This window comes from Pygocentrus nattereri, chromosome 18 (assembly GCF_015220715.1).
Source record: "Pygocentrus nattereri isolate fPygNat1 chromosome 18, fPygNat1.pri, whole genome shotgun sequence".
NCBI lineage: Eukaryota > Metazoa > Chordata > Actinopteri > Characiformes > Serrasalmidae > Pygocentrus > Pygocentrus nattereri.
In genome coordinates this window covers 28,203,052-28,224,659 of record NC_051228.1, presented here as the reverse complement: position 1 = coordinate 28,224,659, position 21,608 = coordinate 28,203,052, and the positions used below count along the sequence as shown (strand labels likewise).

Sequence of the window (21,608 nt, the reverse complement as noted above, 5' to 3'; positions counted from 1 at the left end):
ATGTTGCAACAATTCATGCCATGTTTTACTCAAAACAGTGAACTTTATAGCATTTTTTTCCTTGTTGGATTTACGTGTTTCAGTCAAAAGCTCTCTAGTAATGGAATGACCCTTAAGACAGTGTTGGGCATCATAAAAATGAGAATGAAATGTGCAGTAAATTATATTTGCGAGCAAGTCATTACAAAAAAATTGTTTATTTAAAAGAAAGGATGCTTTATATTCCATTTGAAAATGTAAAGATGCCCAAACATTATAACGGTTTGTCATAATGTCACTGTGACTAACTGTGCTTTGGGTCAGTGTTTAATATTAGGCAATCTTATGCAAAACTTTGGGCATCCCTGGTTGAATTACATGCTTTGTTCATTTTCTACAAGCAAATTTTAATGCACAACTATTAATTTGCTAAATATAACATGTAAAAAAAAGCTATGCTATTATTTCCGATACGGTAAATTGAGTAAATATACATTAAAATGTTCATGGGTTGACTTTTGCATACAACTATATATGCAATATTTAGTCATCACAAATGCTAAAATGGACCTTTCTGTCTTTTAATCATTTTTATAAGTCTATGTTTTTATTGTAGGTTTTAATGCCTTTTTAGATGCTATATACTTACATCTGTGTTTGCACACTGCACTGTAAAATACTCACTGCTACTCTAGAACAATTGAATTTGTGTTTGGGCTCAATAAAGCTTATCTTATCTTATCTTAGTGAGAGGAAGCACACTCTCTCTTAGCGTTTCAAATTCTTTACCAAGGCTGCGCAGCGTAGTTTGACCTAAGGGAATGGGTTACATGAGAAAACATGCAATCAACTGGCAAAATAAGATCCACAACTGCTTTTTAAAATGAATTTAAAATGCTTCAGAATTGTTGAATGTTTCTCTGACCTCACACGATGCTATCAAGCTGGAAGGGTGAAATCTAGCACATGGTTCTTCTGAGTCACATGTTGTCAGTGTCACTGCATATTTACGAACTGCCGCCAATGCAACGTCATTGGACATCTCAGTGCACTCAGAGATGACAGGCAGCGCCAATTCAGTTATACACTTAGAAAAGATGGTTCTACTAGGGTTTAGGTTTCTTTAGCAGGGGAAATGGTTCTTTTAAATGGTTTTTAAAGGGTCTGCATCCTACATTTATCTTGTATTTTATCCACATAACATTTGCATGGCTTTACATATCAAAAATGTAATTCATTTTTGTCTATTTTACAACTGCTTTTTACATGTAAGCATTCCTTTTTGTTACTGTTCCTTTAAGACTGATATATGTAAATAGGCTCTGTTCTGATGTTAGGCTCCACTGTGTTATGCCTTATCCAAAAAGCAAAGGGTGGGGCTAAAAATACTGTAGGGTGATTAGGCAGATATATGTAAAGGGGTAGTTTTTTTTGTGACATAAAAAAAAACATCGTTTTCATGTATGGTCTTTACAGACTGGGGAGTGAGTGGTAAGTTTTGAAACAGTGTTTATATACTATGTCAAACTTTATTTCAGAGCACAGGACTGCGAGTGCTGAATGTTCTGAGTTGAAATAGATGACTTCTATGATGAGCTCTGTCCCACAGCAGTATCTCTACAGAGCCTTTGGGTTTGAAGAAGAAGCCCTCGCCCTCCCTCTGGGCAAACTGCATCTGCACTATAAATGCCCCAGCCAAAATTGCTCCTCTCCTGGGCACGACACAAGAATGTCCAAGCTTGTGTCCGTGCACCTCCCAACATTGTCAACTTCAAACACTCAGCAGTGCACGAACCGGCATGGCGTCTGCTAATTACACCCCCCCAATACCCTATCCAGGGGTAACTGAAGCTCCAAAGAGATACCATCACGCAGTGGCATAAACATGGACAAATTATAGTGTTCCGTTCCAGCGTGGAACAGGAAATCATTATTGCCTTTGAGCTAATGCCCAGCACTACTCCCAACTCTGTGTTTCGTATACAAACAGCAAATTAAGATGGAGGCCTGTGGATTCTTTCTCCACTGAACAGATGTTGCTGTCGTGGTCAAGCCACATGGCAAATGTCTGCAAGGCCGGCCAAAAGGAAAATCAAAAAACAGAAGAAAATTAATATCATACCACTGTGGCAGTGTATGCATCCTCTGATAACTACATATGATGATTATTTCTGAACACAAATTCTAACTCATCACAAAGTTATGGGATGGAGCTCCATTAATCCAGAGAATGCAATTCCACTGCTACACAGCCCAATGTTTGGGGGGGCTTTATAGCCTTCTACTTGACGCTTGGCTTTGGGCATGGTAACTTTAGGCTTAAGGACGGCTGCTCCAGAATGCCCCATTAAATTGGTAACACTTTTCTATCAAGATTATACACACTACATGTGCACCATTCAGCAGTGGGTGCACTTTAATTCCTTAAAACTCCAGCCTTATTTCATACTAAGGCTTATTATTTAGTAACTACAGGGACCTCAGTGCAAACTAGTTGAGCTATTGCTAGATTATAGAAGTGTGTAATGAAACTTTGAGATCACCAGCAGGCCCTGGCCTGTTTGGGGGCTGAAGTTGCAGAATTAAAAGGAGCATCTACACTGTTGAAATCAGAATATTGTGTAGATACATTTTTTTGTTCATCAAGGTACAAACAATGTTATTGTACTTTCAAAGATAAAACAGTAGTTTTAAGGTCCAATTGTGACCCTTAAATATTTTTTCTATGTGAAAAGTACATATTTGTACCTTTTTATAACCTAATATTTTAAAACAGTGAAATAAAAAGCCTGGAGACAAGACGGGGTGTGTGGAGTCAATACAACTTAGATAATGTAATTTCAGTGGATTATGGTACAGTTATGTTCCTTGGCTAAAGGTACTGAGATGTACGCTTAAAGGGACCACCCCAATGACAGGAGGAGCACTGCCCGGTGACAGTTTAGTAGCTTTATTTCTGAGATTGTAATATATATTAGAGTCAAACTTCTTATTTTGTTGATTTGTTGATTTGAAGATCCTGTAAAGGGAACAAACTTCAATATGTCACTTTTTTATGTTAGTTACTTTTAGTGCAAATTATTTATTTGCTGAGTTTAACGTATTGGTGAAAAAAGTAACATAAAATATAAACTGTACTTTTGCTCAGACCACATTTTAAGTTTAATGTATTTCCAACATGTTAAATTTGATAAATAAACAGTAACTGTGCATTAAAATGTGCATCCTCTATCCTCTATAGAGGATATGTACTTATTTTTACTTAGAAAATTGACAAAATGTAATTTATAATACACAAACATATATATAGCCCTGTGCAAAGGTTAGACACCACCTTTGATTCGTTTAATTTCCAGTCAAATTAATTCCATTAAGTTACACATTGTCAGGATATATTTCTGAATAGATTCAATATAAAATAACCTTTCAGGCTCCATTATTGCTTCAGATCTGGAAAAATCCACAAGCCTCTCTGTCCATCCTTCCAATGGGAGAAGACAGCTCAACACTATGAGTCTGAAAGGATGTGCAGCTCTCAAGGAGCTCTTACTGAGAAAAGGGAACAGAGACAAAAGAGGAAGTTTTGCAAGTCAAGCAAAGAAGCTGCTGGTGTTTTCAGAGCAACGAACTGACCACCACAGAGTCCAGGCCTCAACATCACTGAATGTTTTTAAGATTACCTGAGCTGTCAGCAAAAATGCAACCAAATTTTAAGACTGAACTTTGAAGGTATGGAAAAATATCCCTGCAGATTTCTGACTGAAACTGAAAGCAAGTCCAAAATCCATAATTCAACACGTTTCAGATGAAAGTAGGTGTCATTTTTTACAGGAATATTATTGATTGAAAATCTCATTCAGTATAGGACTAGGCTTAATTTGTGTCTACAAAAGTCAGGATGATCATTAATTAGAATTTGCCAAATGTGCTGCACACATGACTTGATAAGCCAAACGAATAAGAAACATGATTTACGACACCAGGTGTTTCCTTCTCCTTGCTAAGAAACGCACATGGTGCCAGCATTTAAAATGGTCAATACAAGAGACCAGTTATGAGCCAGTGTGCACTATTTTACTGAGATGAAAAAAACATTGCTCTAATAATTGTTTCAAATTAGAACGTGAACAAATGTCCAGAATACTCTATACCACACAACAAAGGGTTAACCTTAAACCAAACTACTGACACGGAGATGAAGTCATGCAGTGATTAAGAAACTTTAAAGCAGTGTTGCAAAATCTGAGTCATCGAGTCCCTCCAGTCACAGTGCAAACAAAGAGCAGAAAGGAGTACAAAGGTAGTGCAGCAAGTTCCGGACATGCTAAGGACAATTCCGGCTTTAACTGAATACCAATGACTTCTAAGCTCTTGGAGAAGAAAGGAGCTTTGAGTTGACCAGTTGAAGAGAGAATATCAATGACGCTGCAGTGATGTCTCCTTTAGTTAACTTTAACTTGGAGTACTGCCACAGCGGCTGCACAAAGTGTACCCAATCACTAATTCAGAATCCACAGTCCTGAGCAGAACAGGAAATTGCCACAGTTGATGATGGAAACCATGTGACAGACACATCATTTGGAGGTTTTGAGCAAGCTCTACAGTTTTGGTGCTGTTTGTCCTAGAACATGTGATACAGATGCCACCTAGTGCACAGCTGAGGACAAGCAGGACTACGGTTATGTTTTTACCAATTGCATTCACCACATTGACCCAATCCTGATCATGTTCTAGTTCTACATTACAGCTAACTAGAATGCAACTTTCCGCATTTGGGGCAAATATATTTACAAGCAGCAGATCGACATGCTGGGGTGATGACATGTCTGAAACTCATCAAACCAGCTCACCGAGTTAAGTCCATCTGTGAAGTGCATATGTTAGGCATGCGGCACTAGAAGAACTGGTGCAATATCATTCGAATGAATCATGCTTGAAAGCTCTCGACTGTAGCTTTGGGCTCTATTTTCATAAAACATAGCTTCATGTTTACTGTTTACAGGGCAGTACACTCTCTGTGAATGTTCAGGGGCACAATGCCTACAACACAAATATAGCCATTAATATGAGTACCATTAAAATCCACCAGTGAACTCACATGTACTATCTGAGTTTTATATGTACTGTTGATGATGGTAAAATAGTGTTAAATCAAGAAAAAAATGTGTTATTTGAGGATTATTTTGCCTTAGAACCCCCTGCATGTACCCCTCCACCATGAATGGTTTTAGGCCAAATCCTTCTCAAAACTATTGTAAAAAAAAGTCTCAGGCATCACACAACAAATTCATACCTATTTCATGTAATAACATTGCGTGAGGGAGCTTACAGAGGTGGATGTCTGGTTCCTCTCAAGAACACTGTGAAAACTTGTGACTGTCTGTTTCTGTAGAATAAAGCGTTTCACACCAAGCTACTCTGACTGTCTTCGTTTACATCTCAAACCCTTAGCGTGCCAAGCTTATTTCACACAAAAGCTTATTATTCAGTAACTACAGGGACTCTAATGCACCCTATTGGAGCTACTCTTAGGTTATAGAAATGTGTCATAAAACTTGTTAACAGGTTGCTGTATGTTTGGTTTTATTCTTCAACATTTAGCTGACTGTAGCACATTCGGTTTGCTTTTTTTGACCTGCTTCCACTTTTTATAGCCTTTCTTCATTCTGATAAGCAAAACTGTGTACACAGAGGACCACACGATAAGCCCACACAGCCTACTCCAGAGGCCTATCAGGTGCTACAACATGACCTCATTTCCATGGGAAGCAGTACTAGTACTTGAAAAGAAATTCCACCAATTTTTCAAAATTTCAGCATAATTCACTTGTTGGGAGGTAGGCAAAGTTATGTGTAGTGTTTTAAAGAAAAATGGTTCATTCTAAAGAATCGTAGCACCCTGAATTTCTTTACAATGTTAGTGGCAGGAACCAAACATCTTCAACACAACACAAACAACCAGAATATTATACTTCACTCCACTGAGCGACACAAAGGTCAGGATGGACAAAGATATAAATATATTGCCAAATAGTTAATCGGATGCCACCACAAGAGAATAATGTGCTGTTTGCAGATTTTAACAATGTGCACAACAAAATCAAAGTCACGAGTGCGTTTAAATGAAGTATGAAGACAGTAGAGTTAATCATTAAGTACATAGCAGCTTTGGACACAGTATTGCCAATAAAGCCGTATAACAAGCTATACTATCTGTAAGTAGCAAGGATGCTAAGAAATTAATAGATAAATATTACAATGCATTCAAAAGCACAAATGCCATGCACCAACTCAGCAGATAAGATTTGCACATTGCAGGCATACTGCCCTATTATAATGGCCTGAGCTGCATTGCAAACAACGCCCTGCTTGTACCTCTCCGCCCTACATCCATTTTAAAAATGCAATTTAGGCTAAGCGTGCTTTGTAAAAACATTGTAAAACAGTGCATCAGGCATCAGGCATGTGCTCCAGAAGTCTGGTTCCTATCATCACCATTACTAAATTCTGACTCAGCGAGTTTCTCTACACTCTTTTCAGACGGGTTCTATTTAGTACTGAAAAGTACTTTTTGACTTAACAACAGTAAGAATAACAATACTTGTGCAATGTAGACCCATTTTGAGTAAGATTATTTAAAGAAACATATGCAAGAGGTTCTCCATCATAGAACCATTTCAGTACTCAAATACTTCTTTAATATGCCATAGTTTTTATATAACCATTACATTAGCTGAAGAAGCCTTGAATAACCCTTTTTAAGGGTGTATGATGTCGCATTTTACATTAAACCACACCCAATGACTTTGTTTACATCTTAAAGATTGAATTTCGCAGATTTTGAAACATGGGTGGAATAGCCCTTCGAAAAAACTGCTGAAATTGTTTTCCCACCTGTATTCTGACAAGCCCCGCCTCTATATATTAGGCTGACCATTCAAAGCGCAGGACACCAGAAATTAGCGACCAATCAGCGAAAGAGGCGAGGCTTGTGGGAATTCGGGCGGGAATAAAAAACAAAAAAACGCTCCTCCTGCTGCTCTGCTCCTGCCGTCGGTTAAAGAGTGAAGCCGGGCTTATCTTGATGTAGGTGGAAACTGCTCTCTGAGTGACCTGGCATTTCACCCACGGCCTCTTTACAACCTCAGCACGTCCACACAGACGCCTGTGTTCGCGGAAATGACCGAAAGGTTTAACTTTCCCAGAATTTGGCAAGAAAATAAAAACAGAGTCCCTCATTTTGGCTGTGTCGTGTACTAACAGCGACCGTGAAAGGTGTCCTCGTATGTGGCTTCTCAGACAGGTAAGTGTTTGTGTGGGTGCAGTACTTTGTGGTTTGATATTGTGTAGTTATAGTATGATATAGTTGCTGTTGAGCCAACAGAGACGTTTTATTTCACACTAATGGAGTTATGTTTTTGCTGATGAACCTAGATGCATTTTATGACGAGAAAATGTATGATATAATGTTCAGCATCATAACAGAGAACAACAAACATGAACAAGCAAATAGCTGATGGCAGAATCGTTGTTCTGTGTTATAATATAGCCACAGTTTCGTAGTAGTAAAAGCATAGTGAATTTCCTTGGTGTAACAGGTAAAACAGTGAAAATAATGTCTTGTGACCTTATTAGCTTTATTCAGGGCATTGCAGCATAACTTCAGCACTTATTGTCAGTTCCTCTGCACATGTACTAGACATGTGCTGATATTTGATAATAAGGTATACTGCAGTATTTAACACAGACAGTATTGAAATACACTTACAAATATCACTGCATTTTGGTCAGAAAAGTTGGAGTTTCATCAGAGCTTTTAGGTACACAGAACAGCTCAGTGTTCGCAAGCTCCCACTGTGCTGTCACACTGTGATCTAAAGCTCTTTCTGATGTTTCTACAGCTGTTTTAGTGTGTTGCTGGTCTGAGCCTTCTCAGGTCAAGGCTACGGCTGCAGTGATGTCCTTTCATTCTCCTGGGGAACAACTGGTAGCTGTTATTAAAGGGGAAGAAATTCCACTGATTTTTCGAAATCTCTGTGTAATTACATTAAGAAGTGAACAAAGGAATTCAGTGTGGGTTGATGTGAAACTGTAGAGGAACATGCCAAGTCAGAATTGTTCACAGTGGTTGGTGATAGAAACCAGACGTCTGAAGAGTTTAATGCCTCTTATTTTGCAAAATGTTTATGAATATGCTGCCTGAGGATTAGAACATTATTTTATGAGGAGAAGATTTTGGCATAAAACATATTTTTAAAAATCCATTCATGGTGGTGAAGTACATGCAGGACATTGTTAGGCTAAAGGTTAGATGTTTTTTTTTTTATTTACCACCATTTTATCATGTAGGTTCACATGTTTTATTTTAAAGATGGAAATCACAAAATACTACAATCCCTAACACGTTATTGCTATTAAAAAAGACACTCGGGCCTACCGAGTGGCACAGCTGTCTTACACGTTAGTCCTATCATCTAAGGATCCCAAGTTCAGCCCCCTTTCTGCCCCATCATCCAGCATGATGCTAGCCATTGTGGGTAATATGGGCTTATTTTACTAACAGCTGGACATAACTAAAGTGGGGGGGACACTCACAATACAGATTGTGCTTTTCTGAATATAATGTTGTCATAATATTGTAAGTCATAAAATGAAACATCTGCTCTGTCAACCTCATTCATTTGCATGTTATGTGTTGTTCTACTAAAGCAAGGTATTCAGACATATTAGTCCACACCAGAGCGAGTATGAAATGGTACATCTCATGAATGTGGGTGTGCAAGTTTTTCCAGGCAAATGCAGATTTTCGTGCGAACACTTAAAAGACCTCTGTCCACATTTTTGTCACTGCATACCTACATCAAACTCTCTGGAATGAGGAAGTAGCCTATAGTTAAGGCTTGACTGGAGTACAAGTTTTTAAAGATTACATGACAACACACAACCTGTCCAGGACTGGCAACCTGTCCAGGGTATAGCCTGCCTTCCACCCAGTGACAGTGTATACTTATGCTGTTCCATTGCTGACAGCTCATGTGTTTCGTTGTGAAACCATGTTATTCTACAACACAATATACATTTTGTTTCTATGCAGTTCTTTGGGACACAATGACAAGGCAGCAGTGAGAAGGAGTTTGCTTGGCTTGTGGCTCTGAACTTGCAGTTTGCTGGACTCCATGGACACTTTTTTCTGACTGAGAGAAGGAGACACAGGACAGTAACCATGCTGCAGCAGATTTTAAAGGACATGTACATCGAGCCGGAGCTGCTGGCGGAGCTGAATGAGGAGCAGAAGCAGGTGCTGTTCTTTAAAATGAGAGAAGAGCAGGTCCGGAGATGGAAAGAAAGAGAGGCACGACTTGAGAAAGAGGAAGCTGGGAGAGGGAAACCTAAAAAAGGTACAATTCTGCAGTAAATTCACTTCACTGCTTAACCCTTTAAATGACCAGGACCTCAGAATAATTCAGTTTGCATTGTTATAATAATAAGCCATAGGATGTTATGAGCTTGGAAATGTAAAGGGTTAAACCTTCAAGGCAAAAATACCTCCCTGGAGGTTTTTGCCAAACTATATTAGTCCTTCAGCCTTATCAGTTTAAGGGCACACTGTGACACAGAATGTCCTCCACCATCCCAAATTATAAAGAAAATGATCGTAGATTTACTGTTCCAATTCAAAGCCTACCTGTAGTGTAATGTAGTGTATACGATTGTGGAAAACTCAGTGTAACACTATCAGTATTGGTAGAGGTTGAGAGAGTACAAGAGCAGTGTTTATGTTTCTGAAGCTGCTTCCAGTGAGTCACAGTTAGAGCAAATAAAGGCTACATAGCTGCAACTGTGTTCCTGTGTTATAAAGAAAGCTTTGTGCTACTTGGAGGTTATAGCAACATGGTAATCTGCTCTGCCTTAGCATGTCCTAGTATGTTGTATTTTGAGAAGTCCTGACTTTGTAGGAAAACCAGAGGAAAAAAGGCCTAACCCGGCCAAAATGGTACTGACTTTGTGAAGTTTCATGTTTCATTTTTAAAACTGTAAGGTCAAAACCTTTACTGAGGTTAGATTTAGGGTCTTTAATAAATTATTATTACATATACATGCTGTAAAGGGGGAGCAGGGCACATTTTTTGCTAGTTAAAAAACAGTTTTCAGAGGATGTGAGCAAGTGGGGTTCATTATGGAGTCAAAAATGTAATATCACGAAACTTCAAAAAGCTTTCACGATACACAATATGACACAATATTTATTTGTGCTGATACATTGAAAAGCATAAAGGACAGCCACATATAAAAAATACTGCAAAAATCTATTAATGATTTGTGATCAACTTTTGGCATAGTGTGCTGCATTAATCAAATTAACCAGGACTAGTCATGCTCTCTTTGTAATGAAACATGCAGTTGGTATGTGTCTCTTAAGTTCTCATGATATTCATGACACGCCCATGATATGAAAAGCATATTGTGATATATTGTGTAGTCATTTATCACAATAACAATAAAAAATAAAAAGTGAGAGGTGGGATAGACTTCAGCACCACCTCTGACCCAGGAAGATAAAGCGCTTTGGATGATGAATGAATGAACAGTCCAAACGGTCATATTCCTCAGCCCCAGTTAATTGTACAAAGTCTGGTAAATCTGTGCAAACACATTTGTAAAACGAAGCTGTGTCGCACACAACTCCATGGCCCCAAAAACTAAAACTAACCTAAACTATTAAAAACTATTAAAACTAACCCTGCTGTGTGGAGGGTGTATATGCTTCAAAATGGTGCTACATTATAGGCTCAAAGCATGACTGCTGTGACTTTTAAACACATCTCGGTTGTTGAAGAACACTTATGATGAAAAAGCAAGCAAGCAAAGTTTATTTATATACCGCTTTTTACAACAGGCGTTGTCACAAAGCAGCTTTACAGAACATTCAGCATTATAAAAGAAAAGAAAAAAAAAGTTACTTTTCATGGTACAAATCGCAGTGAATCTGAAGAAATATCTGTGAATTCTTCCAAAATTAATGAGACATTGCTAAAGGAATACGAGATGATCAAAGGCATGTTCTTCTTGAACCTGTTTTAACTACATAAAAATCTGTTTTAGTCCATGTTAGGTTGTGACAGCACTTTCTGACATTGTGTAAAAAGCAGATCTCTCTGTGTTTGTGGCCCCTTAGCATCCAAGAAGTCGGTGTCGTGGCTGAAGAGTTCGGACAGTGATGTGTGGGTATGGGTGATGGGGGAGCACCCTGACGATAAGCCCTACGACCAGATTTGTGATGAGATCATGGTGGAGAGAGCAGCCCTGCAGGCCCAGAAGGAAGCAGAAGAGCTAAGGTGCTAGGAGTTTAGTAAACAGGAAATATCTGTTTTTATTTATTTTTTTCTCTCCAAATTCCACATCTTAGTGGTTCTCTGGATCTGAAAGGCTGGTATATTTGGTTGATGCCACGAATGAGATGTCCTTTATGTCTAAATGGGAAAGCCTTTTCGATATAGACTATGACTGTGTAGGCCATTCCCTAAAAACCAATACAACCAGTGCATTGCACACTCCCAGAAATTACAGTGGCACCCTCTGTTATCTTATCAGGACTGTATCAGTGTATTCTTAAAAGACACCCCTCAACCTGTAGGGCCAGCAGAACCTGGAACTTTGCTGTGCAGAGCTCAGCTGTAAAGGTCTCAGTTAATCACTAATTGTCCTTGCAGGATTTCTTATGCTCTTTAGTTAAATATTCCCCAGTCTAATCTCAGGCTATTGACACAGGGCACTCCCTGTGGAGTGCACATTTACTGTAGCTGCAGCTTTCCACTGTAGGTTTGCTGGGCTTATTTGTCTGTAGCTGGAAAATGCCATTAACTCAGAGCTATTGCTGTTGGCTATGATTATTGTTTCATAATAGCACTTTGAATTTGTTCCATTACAACATTAAATTCAAGAGTAGCTCTTTTTGTGTTACTCATTGTACTTCAGCTGAAGAGAACTGAAAGAAATTGTATTTACTTCAGACAGAGAACTAGAGGTCACTTATACTTTTCAGAAAATAACAGCAAAAATAAGGAGTAGCTGAAAATATGCCTTGTGTAAAATGATGTTTGTCAAATAATAAAGCAAAAAGCAGCAAACTCAAAATAACAATTTCATGCTGGGAGTGGCAAAAAAACAAAAAATCCGGATCCACAAAGCATGTACAAAATAAATCAGATCAAATGCACCGTCTTAAGAAAAGTATAAAAAGAATTTAATGGAAACATGGCATCATGTATAAAAATATGCCGACGCGTCGCAGCCTTCTCAGGCCTTCATCAGGACAATGGCATGTCAATTATTCTGGGATGTAGTTTGCACATTCTTTGTGGATGCAGATGAATATTTAGTTTTTTGCCACTCTCAGGATGTTTCCATTTTCAGTTTATTAGAACTTTAAACTTTCTAAAAGTTCAATGTTTGAAACAAAAGTTGTCCTTTATAGTCTCCTGATATAACACTCTACTCACAAGGTAATACGTTAGCTCCACGCTAACAATGTGATTTAAATGTATTTTTTTTCTATAAATTAAGCTCCAGTTTTTCCCCCTTATTCATTTATTCATTCATGCATTCATTCATTCATTCATTCATTCATTTATTCCTTGGGCCTTAGCATTGAATATAGTGTGCCTGGCAGTTCAGTAAAAATTGCAGCAATAGGAAAACTGGATTCTTTTTAAAATGTAAATTTAATTTCTAAACAATTAATCATTCAGGTCTACACTCTAGCCACAATTTAACATGCTAGTCATGGTACGATGACACGATACAATTCAATATGCTGTGAAGTTGTTCAATATGATATGATATTTTGCACGGTTACATCCGTAAGATGTAGTGAAATCATAATCTTATTGGTATTGACAGATATTTGCTAAAATAATTTATTTGTTTTAGTCCAGAAGACCCAGGATACTGCCCTGGATACTGGATACTGATTTGTGACTCTAATAAATGTTATATTTCTTGTTCCAGTTTGTACATTTTATAAATGTTAATGCATCAGCATCAGTAAATATGTAGGAAAATTACTGGGTATCGGCATTGGCGCAGAATTCCCATATCGATGCGTCCCTACTAAGAATACGTCTGCATTTCTGTCTTTTGCACTGATAATCAAAGGTGTGCAAGCCTGAAGTCTTGGAATTTCTTTTATGTTCAGTGTACAAAGACAGGTGACGTCTGCTATTTTGTAGTGGGGATGACATTAACCAACCATATCATTACAGACATGTGACATTTTCTACTTCCAGCTAAATATAGATCTACAGAATATCCGTAGCTGCCTAGCTAAACCTGATGTCTTTTGTATCCTGTAGAGCTAAAAAAGAGGCTGAATTGGAGAAGCGTTTCTCTGGCTTGTATTTGGAGCAGGAGGAGGCAGCCAGAAAGGAGGAGGCCCGAAAGGCAGCTGCCCTGGAGCAGAGCAGGCAGGAAGAGCTCAAGGTATTTTGAACTAAATGACCTTAGTACAGAACGCGGATCCACCCAGGACTAACGCCCTCACACATTCAGGTGGTTTCCGTTGGTCGCCTGTTCCACCGGTCACTCCAGACAGTAGCTGAAGCTGCTTGGTGACTATCTATTGTGAAGACAATAGCAGTAAAACAGAAAGTACATTTGAAGTGTATATATTAAGTACTACTATGGAGAGTTGAATTAACTTGAATTAGCTCTGCTTACAGATTCAGAATGCTTCACATTCTTTTGTAACTGAATTCTGTAGTTTGGACAAAGTTTACAGAACATTGACAAAAATGACACCTAATGAGAAATTGTAGCCTGTAACTCATTACATACATTTAGTGTGTTATTCATCTTTCTTTGCCCCGTCTTGTAATGTGTGTCCAATATTGCAACAGTTGCTACAAAAGTATTACATCTTGTCATGTATTCCTCTGGCCTTAATTCACACAAGGACTCCATTTCCCAGAACTCCTGGGGATTTAATGCGACTGATGAACTTTCTCGTTCAACCGATCATCGCTCTAAGTCTCCTGAGTACTGATTCTCTACACCTGTGTTCTGTCATATGACCTGTTTAGTTCACTTTATAATCCCGGGCTTTAGATTAGCCATATTGCAAGGTGTTGTTTCTCTTACAGAGCTACTGAGTGTTTCTGTTGTGTTCTTGGTTGCCTTTTGATTTGTTGGACTCTTTTCTGGATTTCTCATTGTCGTCTTTTGTCTATACCTCGACTGCAATTCTTGCCAATACCTTTTGTATTAAAGTCTCATCTCTTGGATTTTACCGCAAGCATGAGACTGGGTCTGTCAAATTACACATCTGTAGGCCAAACATGGACAAATCTATTTGAACAAGCTATCAAAAAGGTCCAGAGCTACTGACAGTACTGTGCAAAGTTTAGACACCACTCTTTTATTTTGTTTGAAGTCAGAATGACCATTATGGACAAGTTATTCATTCATCAGGAAAAAAAGAAAGAAGTTGGTTAAGTTGGTTTCTGCTTCTCACCATTCAAATAATCCCAAACACATTCAGTGATGTTGAGTTCTGGACTCTGGGGTGGTTGATTAATTGTGTAGAGAGCACCAGCAGCTTCCTTGTTTAATTAGCAATTTTGATATTCTTCTTTTTTGTCTGTTTTATTTTCTGTTTTGAGTGTTGAGTTGTCTTCTCACAGTGAAAGGATGGACAGAAACATCTGTGGAATTTTTCAAATCTGAAGCAAAAGTGGAGCTCAATTTTCTCTAATATGAAAAGTGCTGTTTATGTGGTGGAGAGAGTTCTGTTTGTCTTGCATGGTTGTTAGGAGTTCAATTATTTTCCTTTGTATCTTTAAATCATCTTTAAACTTTTTTTTCACTTCTTTTCCTTTGACTTTCCCTTTCTTTATGTTAATGGGTTGTCTCATGGGAGAACTTTGCAATGCAGCTGACCTTTTTTTGGGGGGGAAACATAGTGTCAGTGACTGCTGAGCTGTAAGAGTGTAAGACTCAGAGTGCAAGTGACTGATAGATTTTATGTTCTACTTGGAGACCTTTGTGTGATTCTGCATTGTTTTTCCCTGACATTGAAAAATGAGTAATTGCCATGTTGACTGGAAATTTAAAAATTTGATTTGAATAATATTGAATCATTTTATACAGTGCTGTATTTTGGGCAGCTACAGTAGATCACCCAGAGGTCACTCTGTTATGTATAAAATTCCATTAGCGCAAATACTGGAAATAACATGGATAAGATAACTAGTACTGTTATGAGCTAAATTTGAATGATCTACTGTAGAGATCCAGTGCCACTGGGTGGGACTTTCATCCTACTTATGTTTCTACATCCTTATAGAAGCGAGAGGAGGAGGAGAGGAGGAAGGCTGAGGAGGAGGTAAGGAGGCTGAAGGAGGAGAGGGAGCAGCAGATCTACATGGATCTGAAAAAGGTGTCCCGCCAGGACAAGGAGGAGAAAGCCTGGCAGGATTCATGTAAGAGAGTAAATCTGTGACCTCCCAATGATTCAGTTCAACTACCTTTGTTGAAGAAAAGAGTCAGTGCATCATGATATGTCAAATTTGACAGTGATTTGATTGATTTGCAGTGGTTCAGAATGGCATTAATTACAGTGCTGTGGAAAAAGTTTGTCCCTTATAATTTTTCACTTCTTTTCCTTTGACTTTCCACAAACTGACATTCTCCTTCATGATTTTCTGAAAGATAGTGGAATTCATGGTTCCATCAATTTTAACAAGTTGTCCAGGTCCTGCAGAAGAAAAGTGGCCCCAGATCATCACGCTACCACCACCATGTTTGACTGTTGGTATGATGATCTTCTGGTGCAATGCAGTATTGGCTCTATGCTAAATATAGCGTACCCCATGTCTTCCAAAAAGTTCCATCTTTGGCAGTCAGTCCACAGAATATTATCCCAAAAGTCTTGGTCATCTAGATGTGTTTGGCAAATGTAGAAGAAGCCCTTGTGTTCTGTTTGGTCAGCAGTATTTTGCACCTTGCAGCTCTCCCATGGATGTCTCTTTTGCCCAGTGTCTTTCTTACTGTGGAATCGTGTACACTGACCTTAACTGAGGCAAGTCAGCCCAGCAGTTCATGAAATGTTCAACTGGGTTCATTTGTGACCTCTTGGATGAGCCGTGGGCGGCACGGTGGCGTGGTGGGTAGCGCTGTCGCCTCACAGCGAGGAGGGCCTGGGTTCGATTCCCCGGCCGGGCGGCCAGGGTCCTCTCTGTGTGGAGTTTGCATGTTCTCCCCGTGTCTGCGTGGGTTTCCTCCGGGTTCTCCGGTTTCCTCCCACAGTCCAAAGACATGCAGTCAGGCCAATTGGACATGCTAAATTGCCCCTAGGTGTGAGTGTGTGAGTGACTGTCTGTGTCTGTCTGTCTGCCCTGCGATGGACTGGCAACCTGTCCAGGGTGTATCCTGCCTTCCGCCCGAAGACTGCTGGGATAGGCTCCAGCATCCCCCCGCGACCCTTACGGAGAAGCGGCTTAGGAAATGGATGGATGGATGGATGGATGAGCCGTTGATGCACTCTTGGTAAAGTTTTGGTAGGCCAGCTACTGAGAAGGATGTGATAGTAGCTAATGCAGCCAGGCAGGGCTGAACTTCTTTTTTTTCTTCTTCTTCAGTAAATGAAATCATCATTTAAAAACAGCATTTTGTGTTTACTCTGGCTTTGTCTAATATTAAAGTATCTTGATGATCTGAAACATTCAAAAGTGGCAAATTTGCAAAAATAGAAGAGAGTGGGAAGGGGGAAAATACTTTTCACGGCACAATAAATATTATTAGAATTTATTATAAGTGGTAATAACATTTTACAATCAATGGGTTGCATTATTATGCATCAATATATACTTGAGGAGACATCCACAGAATGACATGCACCCTGTATTTGCCCTATGAGTGACCAAAATAGCTGGAGATGTGTTTTGTCAAAGAAAATGTCAAATGTTTGAATTTATGGCACTGCAGTTCCAGTTCTATATTAAAATGTGATGTTCTTGACTCTTGGCTTACAGTTGCTGGAAAGCCCCTTTGATATCAAAACGTAATGCTTCTTGTTATCAAATATTTCTGTTAATAAAGTCACATCCAAGCTCACAGGAATAACCTGATCTTGTTAAAGTGAAAATAAGATTTAATTCAGGGTGGCGTATGTCTGTGTGTGTGTTTGTGTGTGTATTTCAGTGAGAAGATCCAAAGCAGCTGACCAGCGCAGGCGTTCCCTGGCCAAACAGACGAGAGAGGACCACCGCAGGCGTTCAGTAAAGGCACTGGAGAGAGGGAAAGTGGCAGCCATGATGAAGGCTTTTGTACTAGAGGAATCTGGCCCACCTCCCAAACCCAAACCCAGGAACCTCACCCTTACCAGCGAACCCATTAACCAGTAAGTTAATATTATTACTTACTTAACAGAAATGATCAAACATCTCAACTTGCATATCTGAGTTTGTTGAATGGTACCAACGGCGTACTCCAGTGTTATTAACCTGATCTTCTGTCTGCTGCATCTGTAGCAAATGATTGATTATCATAGACAATAATGGAGCATGGTTTTCTGTTGTTTTATGAAATACAGGCAATTAATCAGTTATTGCAGTCAGACAAAAACCTCTAAGGTACATTTTATAGGTTTTTCCTGATGGTCCATTAATTGGTCCATTCATCATGGTGTTTTTTTTAACTATGCCAAACAATGAAAAACAGCAGGAGCTGCATATCCTTAATTGCATCATTTTAAATGAATAATTAATTGTTTACATGTGAGAGCATATGATTATTTGCCTGTCACAGGTAAATATAAAATCTGCCCTAAAATATGGTTAACTCTGCTATATTTATTCCTCTTGTGTTCTGTGTGGTAGCCACCATACATTTTCAGTGAACATGTCAGCGCTTTCTTATTAAAACCATTTATCTCCATTTTTTTATTACATCATTTGAGCACAGCATTAGGAACATTTTGTGCCTTCTCCTGTAAAGTTACCACTTTGGCAATTCCTTTTTTGGTCAGCAACTATATGAGAAAAAGGGTGAAAATACATGGTGAAAAAATATCTTTATAGATTGTATGTACAGTTCAGGCTTATTGAGGTAACAGCAATAAGTAAAACACCACGCACACTGAAAAGCCAGTAATGTTGAGAAAACAGGATCAGACAGACACTATCCTAACTCCTCAATTCACTCTGAATTAGTTTATTACATTTTGGTGCGCATTTTTGTTCATTTGTCGTTTGTGATATGAAGAAAGCTTCCCATGAGCACTCAGCCAGTAACAGTGCAATAGTTACATCAGCACCTCCAGTGAGACAAAACTTGTTTTGTGTGCAGACCTAACGTCTAAAACTCACAGGACACGTAATACATCTCATATCTTATAGATGATCTCTAGATTTTAACTGCTCATAAGCTTTACCCTCTATTGCTCCCTGAGGTTGTAACATGATTGATGGACCATTGCTGATGTCACAGGAACTTCCAGCATGTCAAAAGCAGTTAGACGAAGTGACAGACAGTAGTAAGCTTTCCTGATCCTTTTCTGCTTCATCCAATGACCCACTTTTCGCCTGTTTTTATTCACAGGAGTCCAGGTATGCGCCGCTCGCTGTCATGCTCCAGCCGGGAGGAAATCATCCGCTGGTTCAGAGAGGAGCAGTTGTCTCTCAGAGTTTGTTTCCAGCAGGATCAGAGTCGTGTCGCAACTTGGTTTCATGGTGAGCTCACAGTGTGAACCATCTGTGACCTTTAAGCCAGTTTACACTCTTCCCCAGAGGTGTTTTATATGTCTGACTTGGTAAGATTTAAGGCTATCACAATCGTGGAATTTTAGCTGACAATGAATTGTCATGTAAATAATTGTGATCACTGATTTGTCTTTTTAATTTATTGTTTGCAACTGTTAACCCACATACACACACACACACACACACACACACACACACACACACACACACACACACACACACACAAACAGCAGGACATGTAAGAGGAGAACAGAGTGAAGGGCCACAGCACCTCCACACTTTCATTCCCCATGGGTTCACCCCAACACAATATAAAGGTGTAGGGAGGGTATACAATGTGAAGTCACTGAAAATGTGTTGTTATTTGACGTTCTTTTCACAGAAAATTATTAAAATAATAATAAATTGCATGTTTTTTTCTTTTGATAAACATTGAAAATGGGTCCCATAGACCTGAACACCACACAAGTGTTAAAATACAAGCCACAAGTGGCCAAATTGCCTGATTGATTAGGCACCTTATTTGCTAGCTAGATTTACTAGATTTACTTAGTAGCTGCTTGTGCTGTCAAATCAATACAGCATGCACACTCATACAAATGTTCAGTTACACAGAATCATATGTAGAGTTCTTCATAAGAGTCAAAATAATGCTGTATTATATGCTTTACTATATTATTCAGCACTGCCCTCTAGATGTTAGCGCAATTAGAATTTCAGGAATTATATTTTACCATGTTAGTAAGGGAAGAACCTCCCCCTCTGTGCTGACTCCAGTGACTAATTCAGTGTTCATACTTTTACATACTTAAATACTTAATATGTAAACCTACTTAAATATATTGGATTTGTAATACTGGTAATATGAATTAGCATTATTCGTAATATTTAGTGATAGTTTTTCTTTTTTAGAATATTAATAATCATGATGCAAACAAGATATTGCACAGACATCTTGACAAATGTCAGCTTGTGGTGCTCATCTAATTGAAAAATCAACTATGCCCTGTCTAGGCTGTAATGAATTAAGATTAATTTTAATGTGATGCAGTGGTGTCTCGATTTGATAGATTTTTAAAATATGGAGTGGATAAAAATATGCCTCATGGTTAATGCTTCCATATCTATACGTTTCCAATGATATTTTCATATCAATATGTTTTGACTTTCAGTTTATTAGAGCATTCAACGTTATGACAGAAGAATATTTTAAATGAAATCTGTGCTTTATAGTGTCCTGATCTAACATGCTAGTCACTTACCACTTGCCGCTGTGCTTTCACTAATCCCAAAACAAGCTCACTACAGTTAAATGCATTAATTAGTGATGTTCGACACAAACAGATCATTTAACTGACTTGAGCACTTTCACTTTATACACAGGTATAATTTCTCGTGAGGAGGCGGAAAATTTGTTGGGCAGCGTTGGAAGTTTCTTGGTCCGTGTTAGTGAGAGGATCTTTGGATATGTTCTCTCCTACCGAAGCCAAGAAGGATTCAAACATTTCCTTATTGATACCACAGACAACTGCTACATGCTGCTAGGAGACCAGATCAAGTTCAGTTCGCTGGGAGAGCTGGTGGAGTACCATCAGGTAATAAATCATCCACTGCTGCTGTGCTTTACTGCAACTACATAGGGTGAGATAAAGAGGCACCAAGCTTGTTCTGTATGATGTGGATCTGCCATGAAAATGCTGAACGCCCTTTCTCAAAAGGAAGTTAAATGGATAAAATAAAGCAATAAGTTGTGCAAAACTGTGTTACAGTAACTTACTGTGTGTAGGGGCTGTTGTTAGTTTGAATTGCTTAATGTTTTCATGAAATAACAATTATATATGTACACACGCACACACACACACACACAAACAACTGAAGGTTTGATCTGACTGGAGAGAAACAGTAAAATAGAAGCTGTTTAAACTATTTTTCTGTATTCCACCACTAGGAGGAGCCTTTAACTTCATCTGGAGGAGAGCGGCTGCTGCATGCATGTGGACAGAAAGCTGGCACTCTGGACTATGCTGAACTCTTTATCTGAGCCCCAGCCACTGCTTAGCGAGACGATGTGCACCCTGGCCACCCTGGCTTGTCAGGGCTTTTTGCACAAATGGATGCCCTGATGTTCATTAAACTCTGAGGGACTGTAGGTTGAACAAACCTACAGTATGTTTGTCATATTGCCTTTGCAGATGCTACAATTAGCATCTTGCTTCAAAAATCCACAATCTGAGTAACTCTACATGACAAAAACATTTTCAGTTCTACTGCAGCCTTGACAGATTTCAAAAGTCACCCCGATGCACTTTATAATATCGGACTGGATTGTGAAGGTCTTACTTTTATAAATGCAGTATTCCATTGGCCTTAAAGTGACCTATTTACACAGAAATGTAATTAGTTTGGAACAGTTCAGTTTCAAAAAGCAGTAGTATTGACATGTTTTCACTTTCTTTTACCATTAGCTAACTGGACACCCCTGAGTTATTGGTTTATTATATGCTATAATAATCATAATCATAAAACCGTAGTGGACAGGATTCACCATGGGCTTATTTCCTCTAAATAGCATCTGTTCTGACCAAAGCTAATTAAGTATGCAAACACTAATGAATGCGCTTGTGCCAGTATTGCACTATATGAAGGCAAAGCATAATGCACTTTTTAGGGAAAAAGACTGTACCATCAATAAGTGTTTACAGCAAACACGTGATCCTAACGTGGGAGTGCTAACTGAAAGAATGGTGTTTAGTAGTTAATAAAAGGAGTTTTAACTGAGTTTATATGAATTGATTATAACAGAAACAAAACACCCCTCAGTGGCATTACTTCAGCCCAGTCTTCTGCCAAGTTCTAGAAGAAAATCCGTACCTA

The 21,608-nt window shown here is 38.8% G+C and overlaps 1 protein-coding gene across 1 annotated transcript; it reads left to right on the top strand.

Annotated features, from left to right (window-relative positions):
* Positions 1-7,032: 7,032 nt before the first annotated feature.
* On the top strand, positions 7,033-21,512 carry sh2d4a (SH2 domain containing 4A). Its single transcript, XM_017697287.2, has 9 exons — positions 7,033-7,282; positions 9,074-9,377; positions 11,156-11,315; positions 13,332-13,458; positions 15,320-15,455; positions 17,176-17,374; positions 18,574-18,704; positions 20,118-20,329; positions 20,683-21,512. The coding sequence occupies exons 2-9, from the start codon at positions 9,203-9,205 to the stop codon at positions 20,773-20,775; spliced, it is 1,233 nt and encodes a 410-aa protein (XP_017552776.1). The 5' UTR covers positions 7,033-7,282; positions 9,074-9,202; the 3' UTR covers positions 20,776-21,512.
* The last annotated feature ends 96 nt before the right edge of the window (positions 21,513-21,608 follow it).

Coding starts and splice junctions, on each gene's coding strand:
- sh2d4a (XM_017697287.2), top strand. CDS start 9,203: ATGCTGCAGCAGATTTTAAAGGACATGTACATCGAGCCGGAGCTGCTG. Junction 9,378..11,155: donor GAGAGGGAAACCTAAAAAAG/GTACAATTCTGC, acceptor GTGGCCCCTTAG/CATCCAAGAAGTCGGTGTCG. Junction 11,316..13,331: donor AAGGAAGCAGAAGAGCTAAG/GTGCTAGGAGTT, acceptor TGTATCCTGTAG/AGCTAAAAAAGAGGCTGAAT.